The sequence below is a fragment of the Manacus candei genome, unplaced genomic scaffold (assembly GCF_025592945.1).
Source record: "Manacus candei isolate 608988 ecotype Guabito, Panama unplaced genomic scaffold, ASM2559294v1 h1tg000056l, whole genome shotgun sequence".
NCBI classification, from domain to species: domain Eukaryota; kingdom Metazoa; phylum Chordata; class Aves; order Passeriformes; family Pipridae; genus Manacus; species Manacus candei.
This window is the reverse complement of record NW_026138104.1, coordinates 6,286,015-6,302,989: the sequence shown is the minus strand read 5'-3', so window position 1 is coordinate 6,302,989 and position 16,975 is coordinate 6,286,015. Positions and strand designations below refer to the sequence as shown.

The following is a 16,975-nucleotide window of genomic DNA, read 5'->3' as shown; positions in this document are numbered from 1 at the left end:
TTAGGAACATTTTCAAATCTATTTTCCTTATTGATTATTGTAATCAAAATCATCTGGATGTCCAAACCACTAATTTTTCAGCTGCTGTTTTTGATTCCATCAAATAATTCCAATTTATCAGAATGTTCTGTTAGAACAGAGCATTTAGATTGGTGCTTCTGTCATTTATAGGTTTTCTGCACTATCTTTGTGCCACCAAAGACTGTAAATCCAGAGCTGTCAACCATCACAACTAACATCCTGAACGGAAAGTTGCACATAGGTCTTGTTAATCCCCAACAGCAGATCAGCTTGGCCTCTTATTTGGGACTAGGAGCAATAGAACCGTAGCAATTCCAGAATGAAAGATGCCCACAGTCCACAAGTTTCAAATTCAAATCCTAATTTATCTCGTTTTTACAACAACAACCCTTGCTCAGGCATTCATCTAGTTATCATTTTAAATGGTATAACCCACAGCAGAAAAATTCAATGCAGCAGCAGTGTTGCTGCAGTCACAGTAACAAAAGGAGACAGGCACGGGATAGTTTATAGGGAGAGACTGAACACTGTTGCCAGCATTATTCAAACACATACATATGCAGCTCTAAGGATAAAACTTGTTCTTAAGTACCAGTCCTTGATGTAATTACTTAAATATTCCAAATCCTCACTTAAGTACAGGAATGATGGTCCAAAGTTTCACTGTTAATGGTAAAAAGACTCAAGAATCAATAATAAAAATGCCATCCAAAGCTTCTATGAGGTCCAAGACTACCAGCTCTTAACCAGAATGAGCTACTCTTCTTTTGATATTTAATATTAAGATATGCTTCTTCTGTTATTTGCACAGTTTAATATTAATGGTTAGTAATGGATACTCAAATGCTACACACTTGAGTAGCACTTTTCAACTTCAAAAATGGTGCAAGACTAAATCAATGTTCAGCTTCATTTATTCCTATAAAAACTGCAAGCATTAAAATTTTAAATTACATATTATGTTACATGCTGTGAAATACTCCACTGTCTGCAAGGTAACTTAAAGATAACTGTTAAATTTATGTTAAAAAATAGGCAAACAGAATGGCAAACAAAAGGAGTACATTCAATTCTCCTGGCTCAGTCAGCTTAACATTGCAGATCATCTTTAACTGCATGTAGTCTACCAGCACACAAAACACTGTACCTGATGAACAGCATATATATATTATACATATATGCAGATTCATAAAAAAGTATCTAAAGTACCTTCTAGAAACCATTATAAAGTCAAAGTATTAATAATGTTGTATTAATCCAGGATCCAAAGCAAAGAAAAAGAGTATCTTAAAGCACCTTTTCATTCTACATCTCTCACAGTTATAGGATTGAAATTGTGCTGGTTTTGAACAGGATATAGTTAATTTACTTCACAGTAGTTGGTATGGAGCTGTGCTTTGGATTTGTGCTGAAAACAGTATTGATAACATGGGGATGTTTTCATTTTTGTTGAGCAGAGCTTACACAGAGCCAAAGGCTTTTTCTGCTCCTCATCCCACCGCACTCCACCGGCGAGTGGGCTGCAGGGGCACAAGAACCTGAGAGAAGACAAAAGCAGGACAGCTGACCCCAACTGACCAACAATATCCCATGCCATGTAGTGTCATGCCCAGTATGCAAAACTCAGTGAAGACGAAGGAAGGGAGGATGTTCGGAATGACTAAACATCTGCAGTCTTCAGTCACAAGCCCAGTTTTGTTTAATTTAAATCATATGAGCTATCATAGCAAGTGTTTTAAATTTCCCCTTCCTGCTCAGTCCAGAGCAAAGCACTTCAATAGTAGAAAAGAAATTAGGTTAATTCATCTGCTATAAAGTAGTTACTTTATATGCAATATATTCACATTTTTCAGAAGTCAAAAACATATAAAGCTAGTAATCTTGAGTAATTTTCATGTAAGTGGCTAAAAAGACTTTATACAAAGGTCAATTCCAGATATATTTAGGTCTTTCTTTAGTCCTTCCAAATATAAGACTGCCAGGAACATTAAAGCAAGGTGTTCTTCTACAGCCTCATGGTGGCTTAAATTTTTCCCAAGAAAGCTTGAGGTAAACACCTGGGCCCTGAGAAAATGGGATATTATAATGGAATGTCAAGCAACATATTACCAATCCTGTTTATGAGGGATGCAGCCTCATCACTAATCATTTCTAAATAGCATCTCTGCCATAGAAACTAACAATACTTAGGCAGCAGTAATCAGAATATAATGAAGCTATTTATTCTGTAGCTTCAAATTCATCATTACAATTAAATCATACCAAAGGTTTGGTTAAATTTGTTCAGGATTTTTTTTTATTATTATTATTATACCCTTATTAGTAATTTTGTTAGCAGAGTGTCCAGAAGAGACTAACACATTCTATGAAGGAAAACACAGGCTTTCAGCAGTGTCTGTTTGTAAAAATGATAGTTATCTATCTACATCAACATTTTCAGACCAACCTCTTCTTACTCCAATCTAGTATTCCATATGCACAAATGGATAGCTTTTGAGGTCTGAGAAATAAAAATTGTTCCAAGCCACAACTCATACAGCTACTGCTTGGCAAAAGGAAAAGCTTTAACAATGCCTGCAGATCAGATTATCCAAATTTCCAAAGAACAAAAACGAAAGATAAAGAAGAAACTACAGTGGCCACAGGGCACCTGGGGTGCCACACAAAGAGACACTACTGTATCTGTGAAGAAATATATACATATTTTCATAATATGACAACAATCTAGATTCCAAACAGATTTACAGAAGAGGAAATAAGGAAAGTCACCCTAAAAAATGACCACAGTCCTCCAAGATACTTGATACAGTGTATCAAATATACAGTGTAAGACATCACATGCAGAAGGTAATCAAATTTACCAAGAGAATGAGCCTTTATAACGCCTACAGTTTACTGACTGAAGATTAGGATTTTGCAAAGAACAGTCTGTTCTTCAGCTATAGAATGTGTAAGATTAAAAATGCCAAACAAAGAATCTGTGGCCACAAAAAGTTAGATGATGAACAGCTTTAGGAAACTACAACGTTTTTCACCGCTGGGTGGTTTTAACTCGAATACTGTTCATTATTCTCACACCATGAGAAACACTGCATATCAAATAATAGGTTAGTGCTTCAAACTGCATTGCTTCATGTGCTATTGCAGATCATGAGATCTTTTGGATTACCTTTCACTTCATGAAAGGTAGAACAAACTTCAATATCCTATTTCTAGCAAATTTTAAGTCACAGAAAAGGGTCAGGACTTGCAAAGGCAAGCCACAACATTTACTATTTCTAGAAGGTCTACACCAAAACACTTCCAGAGCAGGAGAAGCTGAGTAGCCAGCTAAAAAAAACAGCTGATATATCAACTGAACACACTGTTACAAAGTCCCTCCAAGTATACCCTGAGGACTTCACAAGTATTGTGTGGTCAAAGTATTTTCAGTCAAAATCATTTAAAAAACAAACAAAAAAAACCAAAAAAAGCAACCCAAAAATCATCAGCCCACCAGCTTACAAGTCTTGTCCATGTGAGTAAAAATCCATGCATGTTATTTTGACAAAACATGACCTGAAATATTACTCTGGTGAAAAACTAAGAAAAAAATATGGCAAATATTAGTAAGAGTTTACCTTGCAGTTAATTCTGTAGTCTATAATTCAAGACTGGTTTTTTCTACCAATGTGTTACTAAGAGAAAAAAAAAGTCTGCCAAAACCCCATATGTTTACTATTTTAGCCATAAATTTTGATTTAGAGGTACAACTGCATCGCAATGCACAATCTTTTCTGCATTACCAGATGAAGATCGAACTATTCACCTACACCACTAATAAAAATCTAAAGATACTTTGTAGAAGATAATCCAAGAACAACTGGAGATCAACATCCATCCAAAATGGAAGTGATCTTAAAATCCAAATCAAATATTAAGGAGACTAAGAGTCTGAAGTCTGACATTTGTTATTCAATTTCCTTTTACTATAAATATAGCTCCTGTGTACAATACACATTTGGTCAAAGGATTCTTTGATTTCAATTTTTATGTAATGACTTTTAATAATGCAGAACTAAGTTTACTCACAACCACACAAAATTCTATTAAGCTATTAGGATGCACAGGATGTGTGCAAGTGAGCAGTTTTGCATGTATTCTTAGAGGACTAAAAAAGAGCCAAAGCTTATTTGCATTATTGTGCCATGGTGTGTAATCATCCCCTATTGAATTCAGATGACAAATTTTTTATAGACAATTATTAATCCAGCAGTAATAAAACCACAAAATAGTAATCATCATAAATTTAAAATTCCTTTTTTAAAAATATGTGATGTCAAATTGTTAAATGGAATATGCCAACATTAGAAATCACCAGTCAGTTATGTTCTTAGTACCCTCACAGGAAGATTCACAGGTGAGTAACAAGGTCTTTTGCCATCACAGAGGGCTTGACCACCAGTTCCAGTAAAATGTGTCAAGAAGAGATGTCAGTTCTTTGATGAGAGAAAAAGATATAGCAGGGCAAAACATAAAAATCTAGATGCAGTTGTTTAACTGCACCGTTGCTAAAATGTGTACTGCTGGTTTTCTTTCCTACATAGTCACAAAGAATATACAAGAAAAACTCTAGTGGAAAACTAAAGCAAAGGAAGTTGCAGGGAAACAGCCTTTCCAACGACTGTTTCAGTGCATACCCCAAAACTGATGATAAACAGTAACAGGAAGCTGCATGTAGAAACGCACCCAAAAATCTTTCCTTACTGGATGCTAGTACCTCTATTATTATTCTGTGCTTCAGGAACAAGATTTCCTTCAGGCTTTTCATCAAAAATTGAATTTATCAGAAGCGCTACTATTAAGCAGATGTGCCACATAATTAGCAACGACAAATCCACTTACTTTTTTCTCCTTCTCATGGTGTTTATCCTGAGAGTGAGAGGAAGAATCACTTAAACTTTGATCATATGACCTATTAGATCCCCGTTTGCTCTTTTTCTAAAAAGAGAAAATATATTTATGGACAGAGAAAAGGAACCATTTGAATAAATAAAAAGTATAAAGCATTTCAACTGATAAGATGCCTTAATGCTTGAGAAAAAGAAATTCAGTACTTCAGTTACTGAAAAACTGACACTAATAAAATTCAAAAGACTATCTCACGTACACCAGGAAAAAAGCCTAACCCTATATCAACTTTTAGACCTCCCACAAATTTACAAGATATGCTTTCCACAGAGAAATGAAATATGCCACTTTTTAAAGGTTAAAAAATGCTAGACACATTTTCATAACATAAAAAAGATGCTGCTGAAGCGAGTATCTCATGAAGCCACAGTGAAGCCCTGACACGTGCCTGAAATGCTTTGTGAGGTGGCTGTTTTGTGGCTTCATGACTTATTTATTATTCAAGTGATCTGTCTGTAATATTTTCATTTAAATGGATTAAGAACCAGGATACAGAATGCTGTAGTCATGTATGGGTTTACAAGCAGCACATGTAACTGCCTGTATTTCTGTAATGCCTGAGAGCCTAGTCCGGGACTGAGAATACTTTACACTAGGCCAGGGTTCTAAATGTTTTTTATTTCATCATAACTGAGGCAGCATTATAGACACTTCAGGATGGTGTTTTGTCAACCAATTTTCAGTGGAATAGTAGATATACACCACCCACCATCTTCAGCAGTAAATACTAAGCACTTGTATTTACCAGGCATTAACAGTCACAATAATCCTAAAGAAACACTGAAACACTTAAAACAATCCTGCCAGTCTTTCCTCTTCTTACCACTACAGCTTCATAAAGGAAAGCTAACTAATCATATGTCAAATATAGAGTTATGTCTTTATCATTAAACTTGCTTTTGAAATAAACATAAATGTTCTCAATCATAGCAGCACTGCAAAATTCAAATCAAATACGTAACAGTGTAAGGGCTTGCCTTCACTGCTAAGTAATAGATCACTTTTGTCCTTTTGTATATATTTACCTCAGGATAGTAAAAAAAACCCAACTTAGTTTAGTAAGGCCCTGAAAGCCATGACTTCTCTTAATTATGAAGCAAATTCATCAGTATTCACTAGAGCAGAGAGCTAACCTCACCAAGTTTAACTTCTAGAAAGCTAAAATGGTTGACTGGCCCCATGTTATCTCATTGCAACCTATTCAAAAGTCACACTAAGTATTCACCTTTTTTAGCAGTGAAAACAAGTAATCTGCAAGTTTAACTGTACTTACAGCAGTATCTGAACATAAGTCCATATATTTTAATACTCATAATTAACATTTTTTAAACATCAGTAAGTCCTTCAAGTCCACACCCTCACACGTGTACTCAGAAACAGTTATCTGGATCTGTCAAACTGGTAAGGAGTGATATGAAAGATCCCAGAGGTCTGATCCAAAACCTAATGAAATATCTGAGACATTTCAACAGGTTTTGTTTGTTCGTTTTTTAAAAATCAAACCTCAAGTCACTTCCTTAAGGTCACGTATAAGAGAACTTATAGGCAGGGAATATCTGCTGGCTACACAATGAGAGAGAGAACAGAAGACATGGGGAGAAGAGTAACAGAAGCAGAAATAAATGGATGGTTTCTTTACTCCAAAATGGACTAAATTCCTAGAAGGCACCTAAACAAATAGCAAAAGAGAACATTACAGGAACTCAATGAAAAAAACCACTAAATGTGCATGCTATTTCTGGCAGAGAGGAAAAACCCACACATCTAGAAAGTAACCACTATAAAAACATTTTCAGCTAGTACTTCTGTAACTGTGATTAAAACATTGTTTTAATGAAATACAATCTACTTTTTGAGCTACATGAAAATATTATTTCTAGTGTTAATGGCAATTCAGAGCGAAAAAATAAGTCAGTGACATTTATTTATAAAATTTAACAAATACATACCAGTTTATTAAAATGGTATTTACAGTAGCCACAGTATTGGACGTTATCTGCACCATTGCCTTCCTCTTCACAAAGAAGTCCTGCAAACTGTGCACTAAAAATAAACCAAACAACATTCAAGGAAAGCAAATTTACAGCAGCTCGTACCACGATATCACAGCTGATAATGTATGGATGCTTATATCTGCAATTAATAAGAGATTTCCACACAAGTGACTTCCAATGGCACATGTGCATAAAACTGACCTTTGTACTCCAGGGAAAAAGATGTATGGTTCACACTTTGGCCTGATGCCTTTTTCAGAGTCTTTAAGCCACTCACACAAGCTTATAGCTTGGAAATCTATACTTACTATGCAGCTACTCCCACAAATATAAACCAAGTAATCTACAGTGATTTTCACCTCAAATTCAAGTCAAAAATTATCTATGGAAAGAACAGTTTTAAACAAAACTATACTGCAGATCCAAAGGTTTTTTCAGAAGTTGCATACATCCTTCTCTGATATACCAGGAAAATCACTTTTTTTTTTTTATTCTAAATAGAACTTGAATTATATAATAAATCAAACCATATTTATTAGTTTAAAATACTATGGCAGGTTAATCTCTTTTAAAAATAACAAGACTTAGCAGTTGCTTTGCCTGGGCTAATTATTACCTTATTCTACTACAATTTTTTCAAATCAATTTTGCTTTTCACATGTTTAATGTTGATTTATTTTCTTTACCAAAATCAACTTAGATATTGGAAAACCAAATATTCAGTTTCATTTTCTACATCATTTTCATTACCATAATAATGCAATGTTACAGTCAAAATGATGCACGGGAGTATGAAAATTAAAATAACAATATATAAGGTGGTTTATTTTCACTGTTTTTTAAAAATATGTTCTTGGGAAATTCAGAAATATCACTTCCTAAATACATGCACATCTACAGCAGATACCAACGACAGAAAACATTCAAGAGGGTCTCTTCAAGCAAAGATTTATTGTTCTAAGCTTGGTGTACAAAAACCAAATGGACTAAAACTCATTCTTCATTAGATGTTAGTTTTCTTAATCCCAAATTGATATGCCTTGCCCTCGGTTTTTGCCTTCTGTAGTTGTCACATTTTTCTTCCATTTTTTTTAAACATTACAGAAGCCTCTCAATATCCCCAGCCATAGCACTCTCCTGCTGGATATCATTTTAAAGACCAAGTTTTTGAATCAAAACATTCTAAAATTTGGCAAGATAAATGTTTTAATTTTTAACGTAATCCTCATGTTCTTCACAGCATTCACTGAAAACAGGGTTTTGGAAGAAAATAAAAAGATGAAAAGAACTCTTGTATGCAAGAGTTTGAAAGGAAAGGGACCTTGTCATACAAGCACTTAGATGTATACATTTTTTCACATCTGTAAATAATCCCTTTATACATGGCATGCATGCTTTGAGGAACACAATCCATTTTCACCATAAAAAGAAACTTGACATTGATCACATCCAATGAAAAATTAGATGCTTACAAAAGAATAAAACCTGCAACACAGTCAAGAAATTAAAAGAAAATAAATAAATTAAGTGTTGCCAAGAAATCAGCACTAAAACATAGAAGTAAATCCTTTAAGAGCTGCACAAGACATACGAATTATCACTTAGTTACACTGAAGCAAATACCTTTAAGTAATTTAAGCAGATTTGCAAATACCATTTCCCTGACTGAACTGGTCATGAAGCAGCATACTGGGGCAGCAGACAGGTAAAGCCACATATTATGTAGCTAAACAGCCTATATAAACCTGCCAGCTACCTACTGCAAAATAACTTCAGCTGAAATTGAAATAACAAATAATGCCTGTAAATTTTGGGGGGGAATTCTTTTTGCCTCCTTTTACATGTTAACGTGCAGTTTAATATAATTATTCAGCCTCTTTTAGAAGTCTATAAAGTGAGACAAGCATCTCCTGAATGCCAGCAAACCTAAATACCTTAAAGTGTAATGAATCAGATGGTGGAGGACACAGCTGTTTTTCTCCAACAGTAATACATGAAATCTGAATATTTCAGGATAGATCTGTACCATTTAGATAAAACCAGTGAGGTGAATTAGCCCCAAAATGTTTGGAAATCTGTACTGGAATGGGTGAATCTAGTGCATTTTTACATGTAGCTCAGTAATTTTCCCACTGATTTACTAAAAGTAAGCATCAAAATCAGTTAGCAGGTAAATAATGTCTACACACTCCCCTATCCTAATAAATATCATCTAAGAAAAATAACATAAGACCAAGAAAAAAAGCCAACTCCCCCTAAACCTTACTCAGAGGAGCACACACCATTTCATACAACCCAAGGGAGTACTACCAGTCAGCTTTTGCAGCACAGCAATATCTACGCTGCCACTGCCATATTGTTAGTAAACCCTTTTATAATAAAAGCAAATCACTTTACTATACTTCTTTACTCAAAAATGTACTAAATAAAATACGTTTATTCATCACACTGTGTGCATTGACTCCTTCTGGAACATCGGAGATATTAAATAATAAAATATACTTACCATGTTACGTGAAAAGCTTGGCGACATCCGTGCTTATTACATGTCATACAAGCACCAGTGGCTGCTTTACTTTCTCTGCCTTGTTCATCACAAATATAGCACGTCTATCAAAGAGAAAATACTTAACATGATAAGAAGAATACAAATAAGTTCTGTGTTACAGGAGATTCTAGGCTGAGAACTGGATTCTGCAGCTAAGCCTGTATAAGAACTTTTTTATGAAAGTCTAATTCTGCTTGCTTGCAAAAGGAGATCACCTGGTAGACTCTTGGATTCTGTGTAACACTTCACCAGTGTTAAGGCAGTACAAATACTAATTTACTTACATTCCATACCACTGTTCAACTACCCAAATGGTTAAAGAGCCAAGGGTTAATAGCATTAGGCTTCAAGACTGTCCTTGCCTTCAGGTTTGTGTTTTTGTCCTTTTAAGTCTCAATTATTTTCACATTCATTTAACAGAATCTGTATTGGTGGCATTCAGAAACATTAAATTAGACTGAGTGCCTACTGGTACAATATACCATACAGTATACATGAGTGGGTCTACACAATTACACACAAAAAAAACTGCAAACTTGAAATTTTTTAGTATGTTGGGTGCAAAGAATTTTCAGAAGTGTCATAGCATGCTTCAATATACATAGGATGCTCAGTTACTTTTAATAAAACTGGTGTTTAAAAGAACTCTACTTTAATTTCAGCATGACTTGGACAGCCCCATAAACATCTTGGAAACCAATCAAGCAAGAAGTTTCTGCAAACAACACTTAAATAAGTACATCAAACCCAATTCAACCTCCAAAACAAGCTACAATGAAACCAACCTATCTAGTACCTGAAAATCTTTTTGTAGAATTTTTGTCATTTTATTTGTTTTACTGGGATTCTATGGCAATTTTTAGTATTTTCAAAAACATTCTCAGTAAAACAGAAGAAAAAAATTAGGATGAAAGAAGTCCAAATTCCTTCTCATTACTCAATACTTTTTCTTGGTTTTTTTTAACACATGGCCAGTAAACATGCTGTACAGAAGTTTGCTACTATACCAGGCATTGCTACAATCTCTCACCAGCATTCCAGAGAGAAATATCAGGCAAAACTAAATGTTTCCACTTTTTCCTGTCCTAATTACCGAAATACCGTTTAGAAAGATTCTGTATCACATTACATTTATGTGCAAATTGTAACAATTTAAGAATAGATTCTTAATGAAAGTATCATTCAGCACTGGGGCAATTAAGTGTTTGTTTTTAAATGAGAGAGACCCTTGTTGAGTAATAAACATAAATGACACACTGCTTCCTCTGTAGAAATCCCATTACAAGATCTCAGATGAGAAAAGATAAACTTTTTTACGTAAAAAGAAAATTGTCTATATTTTAATTTATTGTAATTTTATCATAACCTCCCTTCAGGGCAGCAGAGAATGAGTAGAATAATAAAAAATAAATAACATCAACCAAGGTAGTAGAAAACACAATTGAAAAAAATGGACCAAGATACCACTGAAATAAATATATATATATATATATATAATGAAAACCAGCATTACTTAGACATGAAAATGACTGAAATTCTGAGTTCAGAGCAGCCTTTTACGGAGAGTTTTAGAACACTTAACATGAGATGTCAGCTACCTAAAGCATTTTTGTTAATATGCAAGGCTTGAAGGTAGGCAAGTCATTCTTGTACAGTTTCCACAAGACTTTAAAGAAGCATTCAACCCAATAGCTAATATATCCTAAAATCATAGCCTATATCCTAACATTTGAAAGATCAGAAAGGGGATAATCCTGCTTAATTCTTTGCCTTGCTTCTTTTGTACATCAAGGTGGTGTATACTGATAATTCAGTTGTTTGACAGGGTCTGAGACTGGCTGCTTTTTAGCTTTCCATACCATGACCTGACACATTTAGGTTTTAGGGACAAACAAGGTCATGGTCTATCAACCTCATCTTAGTCATTATATTAATTGTAAGTAACTTCAAAGTAAGATACTTCTATAAACAGAAAGTTCAACAGACCTCATAAAACTCAATCTTCATTTACTTTCTGGCTTTTTCTCAGAATTCTGTTTAAAGTTCTTTATTTTTTTCCACACCAAAGCACAGAAAGAAAAGCAATATAAGCATTCCACTTAGTAGGGATGTAGGCCCCATTTCTTCAGCATTTACCCTACATGGAGGGTCTGCATTTCAGGACTTCTTAAACCAATTTACAGTAAAATGACTGAAAAATCACAACAAACAACCAGCTACATTACAAACAAGTTTAAACACAACATGGTAGACTGCTTACTAGTTTTAACAAGCTCAAACTGTATTTCCTACAACAGTCACTAGAAATATAAACCCTGTTTCCTAGTCTTTCATATGAAACAGGGCCAAAAGAAGGTTCATCCTCCCCGTTCCATGACGAACAGTAAGTTCTCTATAGCTGAGGTCTCAACTTATACCTTCTCTTGGACACACAACAATTCCAGAAGCCTGAGAGCCTTTGTCTTTCTTTCACAAGGAAGACTTTCATGCATTTGCAAATCAATGCAAATGCTACACCTCCAAAACCTCTGGAATGTGGAAGTTTAAAACTCTCAGTGTCCCACCACCTACAATGGCACTGTCTTCTAAGCTCTTAAAGGAAGAGGGTACTCTGACTTCTCCCAAATTCATTGGAAAAGAAGCTTTTGACTCAGCAAGAAAATTTTACTCAAAAAACCACAACAAATATCTTAGTTTCTTTAAAGGCAAAATACACATTTTGCAAAGCTGCCTTTATGTTTCTGCCAATACTTTCCCTTCAAAGATTCAAAATGTAAACCTTCTTTGCAAAAGCAAAGACAGAAGGAAAGATAAGGCAAAAAAAAACCTTACAAAGTAAAAAGTAATTCAAGAAATAGTTTACTCTAACAGCTACTCAGTGGCACTCCCTGATCACAGAATCAAACCTAGGAATTGTATGGAAATTTCTCATTGTTGCAGCAAGTGCTGAAAGGGAAGTCTAACAGCTGCCTTCACGACCAGGCAAATCAAATGCACTTATTTTTTTATCAGTTCTTAGAAGAGATTCCTAAAATCCGTAATTATATTCAATTATCACATAGTTTCAAAAGAACCTGAAAGAGACAAATAAAGCTGACATAAAACAAAAAGATACTATCCATGCATAGCCATCCAATAACAAACACCTACTAAATAGAAGAGCAATTAATAATCCATTTCTTTTTGGAAGCAACTCTATAGGAAGAGCTTTCCTGATAGCTGACCCACTAAATAAATCATTCAGTGCATTTGTTATGTAATGTGATGGGTTTTACCCCAGAAGGAGGCAAACTTCAGGAAAATAGCAGCCAAATGTCTCTGTATTGACAAGCCTCATGCTTTAGTGTCTGCTGCACTTCTTCTTGCATTTAAGACTACTGTACTTGGTAATTCTGCATATTTTGCAGTGTTTAGTAAAGAAAAAAGTGCACAGAAAAAAAACATGGTAAATTAAGCACTATCTCCTGGCAGAACTCCAAAGATGTTTATTTTAAAGACCACTATATAAATTTTCCCTCCTGGTAACTCTCTTTGGCCTCTATTTTCCCCTAATTCTATGTGCTAGTGCACTGTTTCATTGCTTTGCCTTTTGGATTTTTTATTTAAAGTCTCACCACACTTTATAAAACATTCCATCTCACTGACACTTATTTAGGAGCAGTTCTTTTATAAGCAAATAATCCCACTAAAGTGAATATTGTTCACAAAGGCAAAAGTCCTTTCCAAATGTCCTCTGCAAACTTCTGTCTTAATATATTAGCATACCTTTTCTTCCTAAAAGGAATGTTTATGAACTTATTTATGTTCATATCAACACTTAAAACAGCAGGACTTTGTGGTAATTAATAATAACATTTCAAATAAATTGTAACAGTATTTTAATCTATAGGAAATATTTCACATTCCTTTCAAAATAAACTGTTATTCAAAGATCACAATATTTTTAATTAACAAAATAGTCCCTAATCAGTAAAAGACTAATGAGACATGGCAGATAACGTTACAGCTTAATTTAATAATATAGCTTTATTAATTCTTCAATTTACCATAAAGTCATAGCAGAAAACACAGAGCAGTACTGCACACATATATTAATTTTATATAAAGCGCATTCTAAGAAGTGTAGTTTTATATCATTAAAGCTCACAAATTTTAAAATAAATACATCAGATATAAAAAGACATATAATTATACCTTATTATAACGATCATGAGGAACAGACTGCAACACGATAGGTTCCATTGTAGAAACATTTGCAAACTGCACCTCGGGAATGTACAGAGCACAAACCACATGAGCCCAACCTACAAAAAGTTATAATTGTATTTAATTTTAATGTTTTCTAGAAGCTCAAAAGACATTTCAATTATAGTACAAAGAATCTTTTGCAACACTTTTTCTTCCGTGGACTACTTTAACTGTTTAGAATATTACAGGCATTATGTTTACATTTCATTTTTGTTATCCAAAGTTTAAATGAGCTGTAATACATTTTTTAATTTAGTCAGGGGAGAATTTATACAAGTAATACTCCATGAAATTCAAATACTAATGATTTATACAGTGACACACAAACGGAAAAACAGATTAGTATTAAAATTTCTTGGATTAACAGTCATTGCATAAAAGCTATGCAAATTCCTGCAAAAGGGAAATATCATCTGACCAAACTAATATTCAAGGAAGCCTTACCATCATAGGAAACTTCTATGTATAATTTTTACTTAAACAATGTCATTCTGATTAGAATAGACTCCTGTTTTCTTTCTACAGAAGGAAATCCCAACACATACACACACCCCCACATACCCCTCTGTGAAATCTCTTCCTTCTGTAAAGGTGTGCCCAGCTCATTTTTTCACAGGAATACAAACTCCTATATCCAGTCCTATTCTAACTCATTAATTTGGGGGCATCAATAAATGGTTAGTTACTTACCATACTGACTTGAACAACATTTTGAGAAACCAAGGTTCCTAATTGCCTAACATTTGGCTGGATGGGGCTGGGGGGAAACACCAATTCTACTACTTGGAAGCCTTTTTTCAATACTAAGATGCTGAGAGTTGTTGGTTTGTTCCAGTGGACGACTGTTTGCTGTAACTGTAAATTTAGCAGAAGCTGCTATACAGCTAACCCAACATATTGCTATACTGACACTAATAACAGGATTATTAAGAGTAATAACACCTCATGTGAAAGTGAATTTGCTGTGGCTAATCATTTGACGTGAATTCTGCCCTTTCCCAAGAGGAAAACTAAAGTCTCTCATCACAAGACCTTCAGTATGCTTTAAAAAGAACTGTGCTTTCCTCGTACCCAGGCTTACTTGTATGCAAACATTAAGGACATAAAATGACAGACTCATATAATTAGATGATCTAGCAGATTATTAGATTAGGCAAGCAAAGTAAATTATCACTGTGTAAATGCATGCTATAATGAAAGAAAAAGACAACAGTAATAAAAAAACCCCACACAAACCCTACCATACTGCCTCACTGCAGGTCTTTTTGAGATTTGTTTTCATCTTGGATTTTCTCTTCTCAACTACTCTAATGAATCTAAAGGGTTTTTATTTCTTCACCTAAGTGTACTTTGATTCAAACTGAGCTAAACACAAAACTGTATTTGCTTACAGTAGTATTGTTGACACTCTGGAATGATATTTAGAATAAAAAGTACATATGCCATTCCAGAGGCTTTTCTTAAGGCACAAATCTTCTCCAGTTGCTTCCAATGGATCTGTGTTCCCCCTTCCTGTTTACTAAATTGGTAGTTATAATTTCTATAGAAAATGAAAAGTGCATGCACACAACAGTATATCACACATATCATGCTAGTATTTCAACTGCAACTAAATACAATATCTTTGCTGCTTCATTATTTTATTCACAGATAGTTTCACTAAGTAAGTGTTATAAGGGTTTTTCTAAGATTTGCAAACTGCAAATGCCAGAGTCATTTTACTGAAGAGAAATAAATGTTAACATGGTGTTAATAGAAATATTTATCTTTAAAAAGAAACACCATTCATCTAATAAAGCCACTAAGCCAATAGAAAAGTGACTCTAAGATTTGGGAAAAAAAATGCTTCTTCAGTTAGCTACACATAATCAGATGGCAAAAGCTTTTATTTCAGATGTAATTAAACCTGTACTCCAGTTACCCTTACACATAATGAAAAATTATTATGTAAATATACAAAATATACCAGACATTAAAAAAAATCACTTACTAAGCCAACTGAAATTTAGGTAAAGAATTTTCGCTACAAGAAACCAGTTTCAGAAGTAACTTTACCTGAATACTGCTTCATAACTATCCAAAAAAACCTGAAAACCCAAACCCTATAAGCTTAACATACTGCTATTTCCAAAATACAAAGCACACATACAGGATATCTGTGGGCAGTGGCTCCCCTTCATCTTTCATGGGAACAAACCCAGTATCAATACAATGAAACAAATGAGATACCACAGCAGTAATGCACTTTTTGAACAAGGGGTCAGTAAGAGCCCAGAGAATTGACAACAAGGGACATTTTCCATTGTTTTCCATCTGGCACCTTCAGATTCCAGATAATCTGACCTTGCTGAAAAATCACAATCTGTTCAACAATAATTTAACCATAATGGTGGTTGCAGCATTCCTATTACCAGCCTCAAATGCCTCCATCAAAAAGAAGCCTAACTCCAGGACCAGTTCCCACTAGGATTCACACACCCTGTACACAACTTCTTAAATATTCTTTTGTCCAAAGTTTAATTGGTGAAGAAATATAGAATTCTTAGAGAGCAACAACCAGCTCACCTGGAAAAGTCGAAAGAGACAAAGGAGCAGCAGCTGTCCCTGAAGAAAGAGTAAGGAAGGTATTTTTCCATAACAAGTGTGGTTAAGGACTGGTTGTCTAAAGGTGCTGTGGAATCTCCACCTTTGAAGAACTCAACGTCTCTAGACTCCTCCACAAAATTTTTGAACTTAAGGGAGGTCAAGTAGATTCACTTTTGCCATGTAAGGACCAAACAGTAGTGGAGGAAAATGGAAAAGGAAGCAAATAACCACCATTTTCTTAAGCATCAAAAGACTACTTACAATTGTTACAAGGATAAGCATTAGAAGTCAGGACAACTACAGCCAAACAAAGTGAGTGTGAGACCTCTCCTCTGTCTCACTGATGAAAGAAGGAGCACTAGCATGGAAACAGACTTCTTACGTTTTCTGCAAAAAGAGAACTCTTGAACAAATAACAAATAACTCCTTCCCAACCCTCTGCTGACACTTCCTTCTCTTGTAGACAACTACTCTCCAGCTGAGCACAGAGCTCAGAACCCCAACAGAATAAAGGACCTATTGCCATGTCCAGAGTTGAGTGCTTCTGTCTACTGTTTCCTACTGGATGACAATTGCCTACTTTGTCTGCGGAGATAATGAAACATTCTAAAGAGACATCCATTCAAAC

General features: G+C 34.6%; 1 protein-coding gene across 8 annotated transcripts in view; it reads right to left on the bottom strand.

Annotated features, from left to right (window-relative positions):
- Nucleotides 1-16,975, bottom strand: part of MLLT10 (MLLT10 histone lysine methyltransferase DOT1L cofactor) — a 123,185-nt gene that overhangs the window by 74,279 nt on the left and 31,931 nt on the right. For 6 of the 8 annotated variants that reach the window (XM_051802317.1, XM_051802311.1, XM_051802316.1 and 3 more), the window contains 4 exons: nucleotides 13,708-13,817; nucleotides 9,472-9,575; nucleotides 6,921-7,014; nucleotides 4,906-5,001 (listed from right to left, as the gene is read on the bottom strand). In XM_051802317.1, coding sequence (XP_051658277.1) covers nucleotides 4,906-5,001; nucleotides 6,921-7,014; nucleotides 9,472-9,575; nucleotides 13,708-13,817 — 404 coding nt within the window. The remainder of the gene's footprint in view (nucleotides 1-4,905; nucleotides 5,002-6,920; nucleotides 7,015-9,471; nucleotides 9,576-13,707; nucleotides 13,818-16,975) is intronic. The other 2 variants (XM_051802314.1, XM_051802318.1) reach the window with 1 other exon arrangement.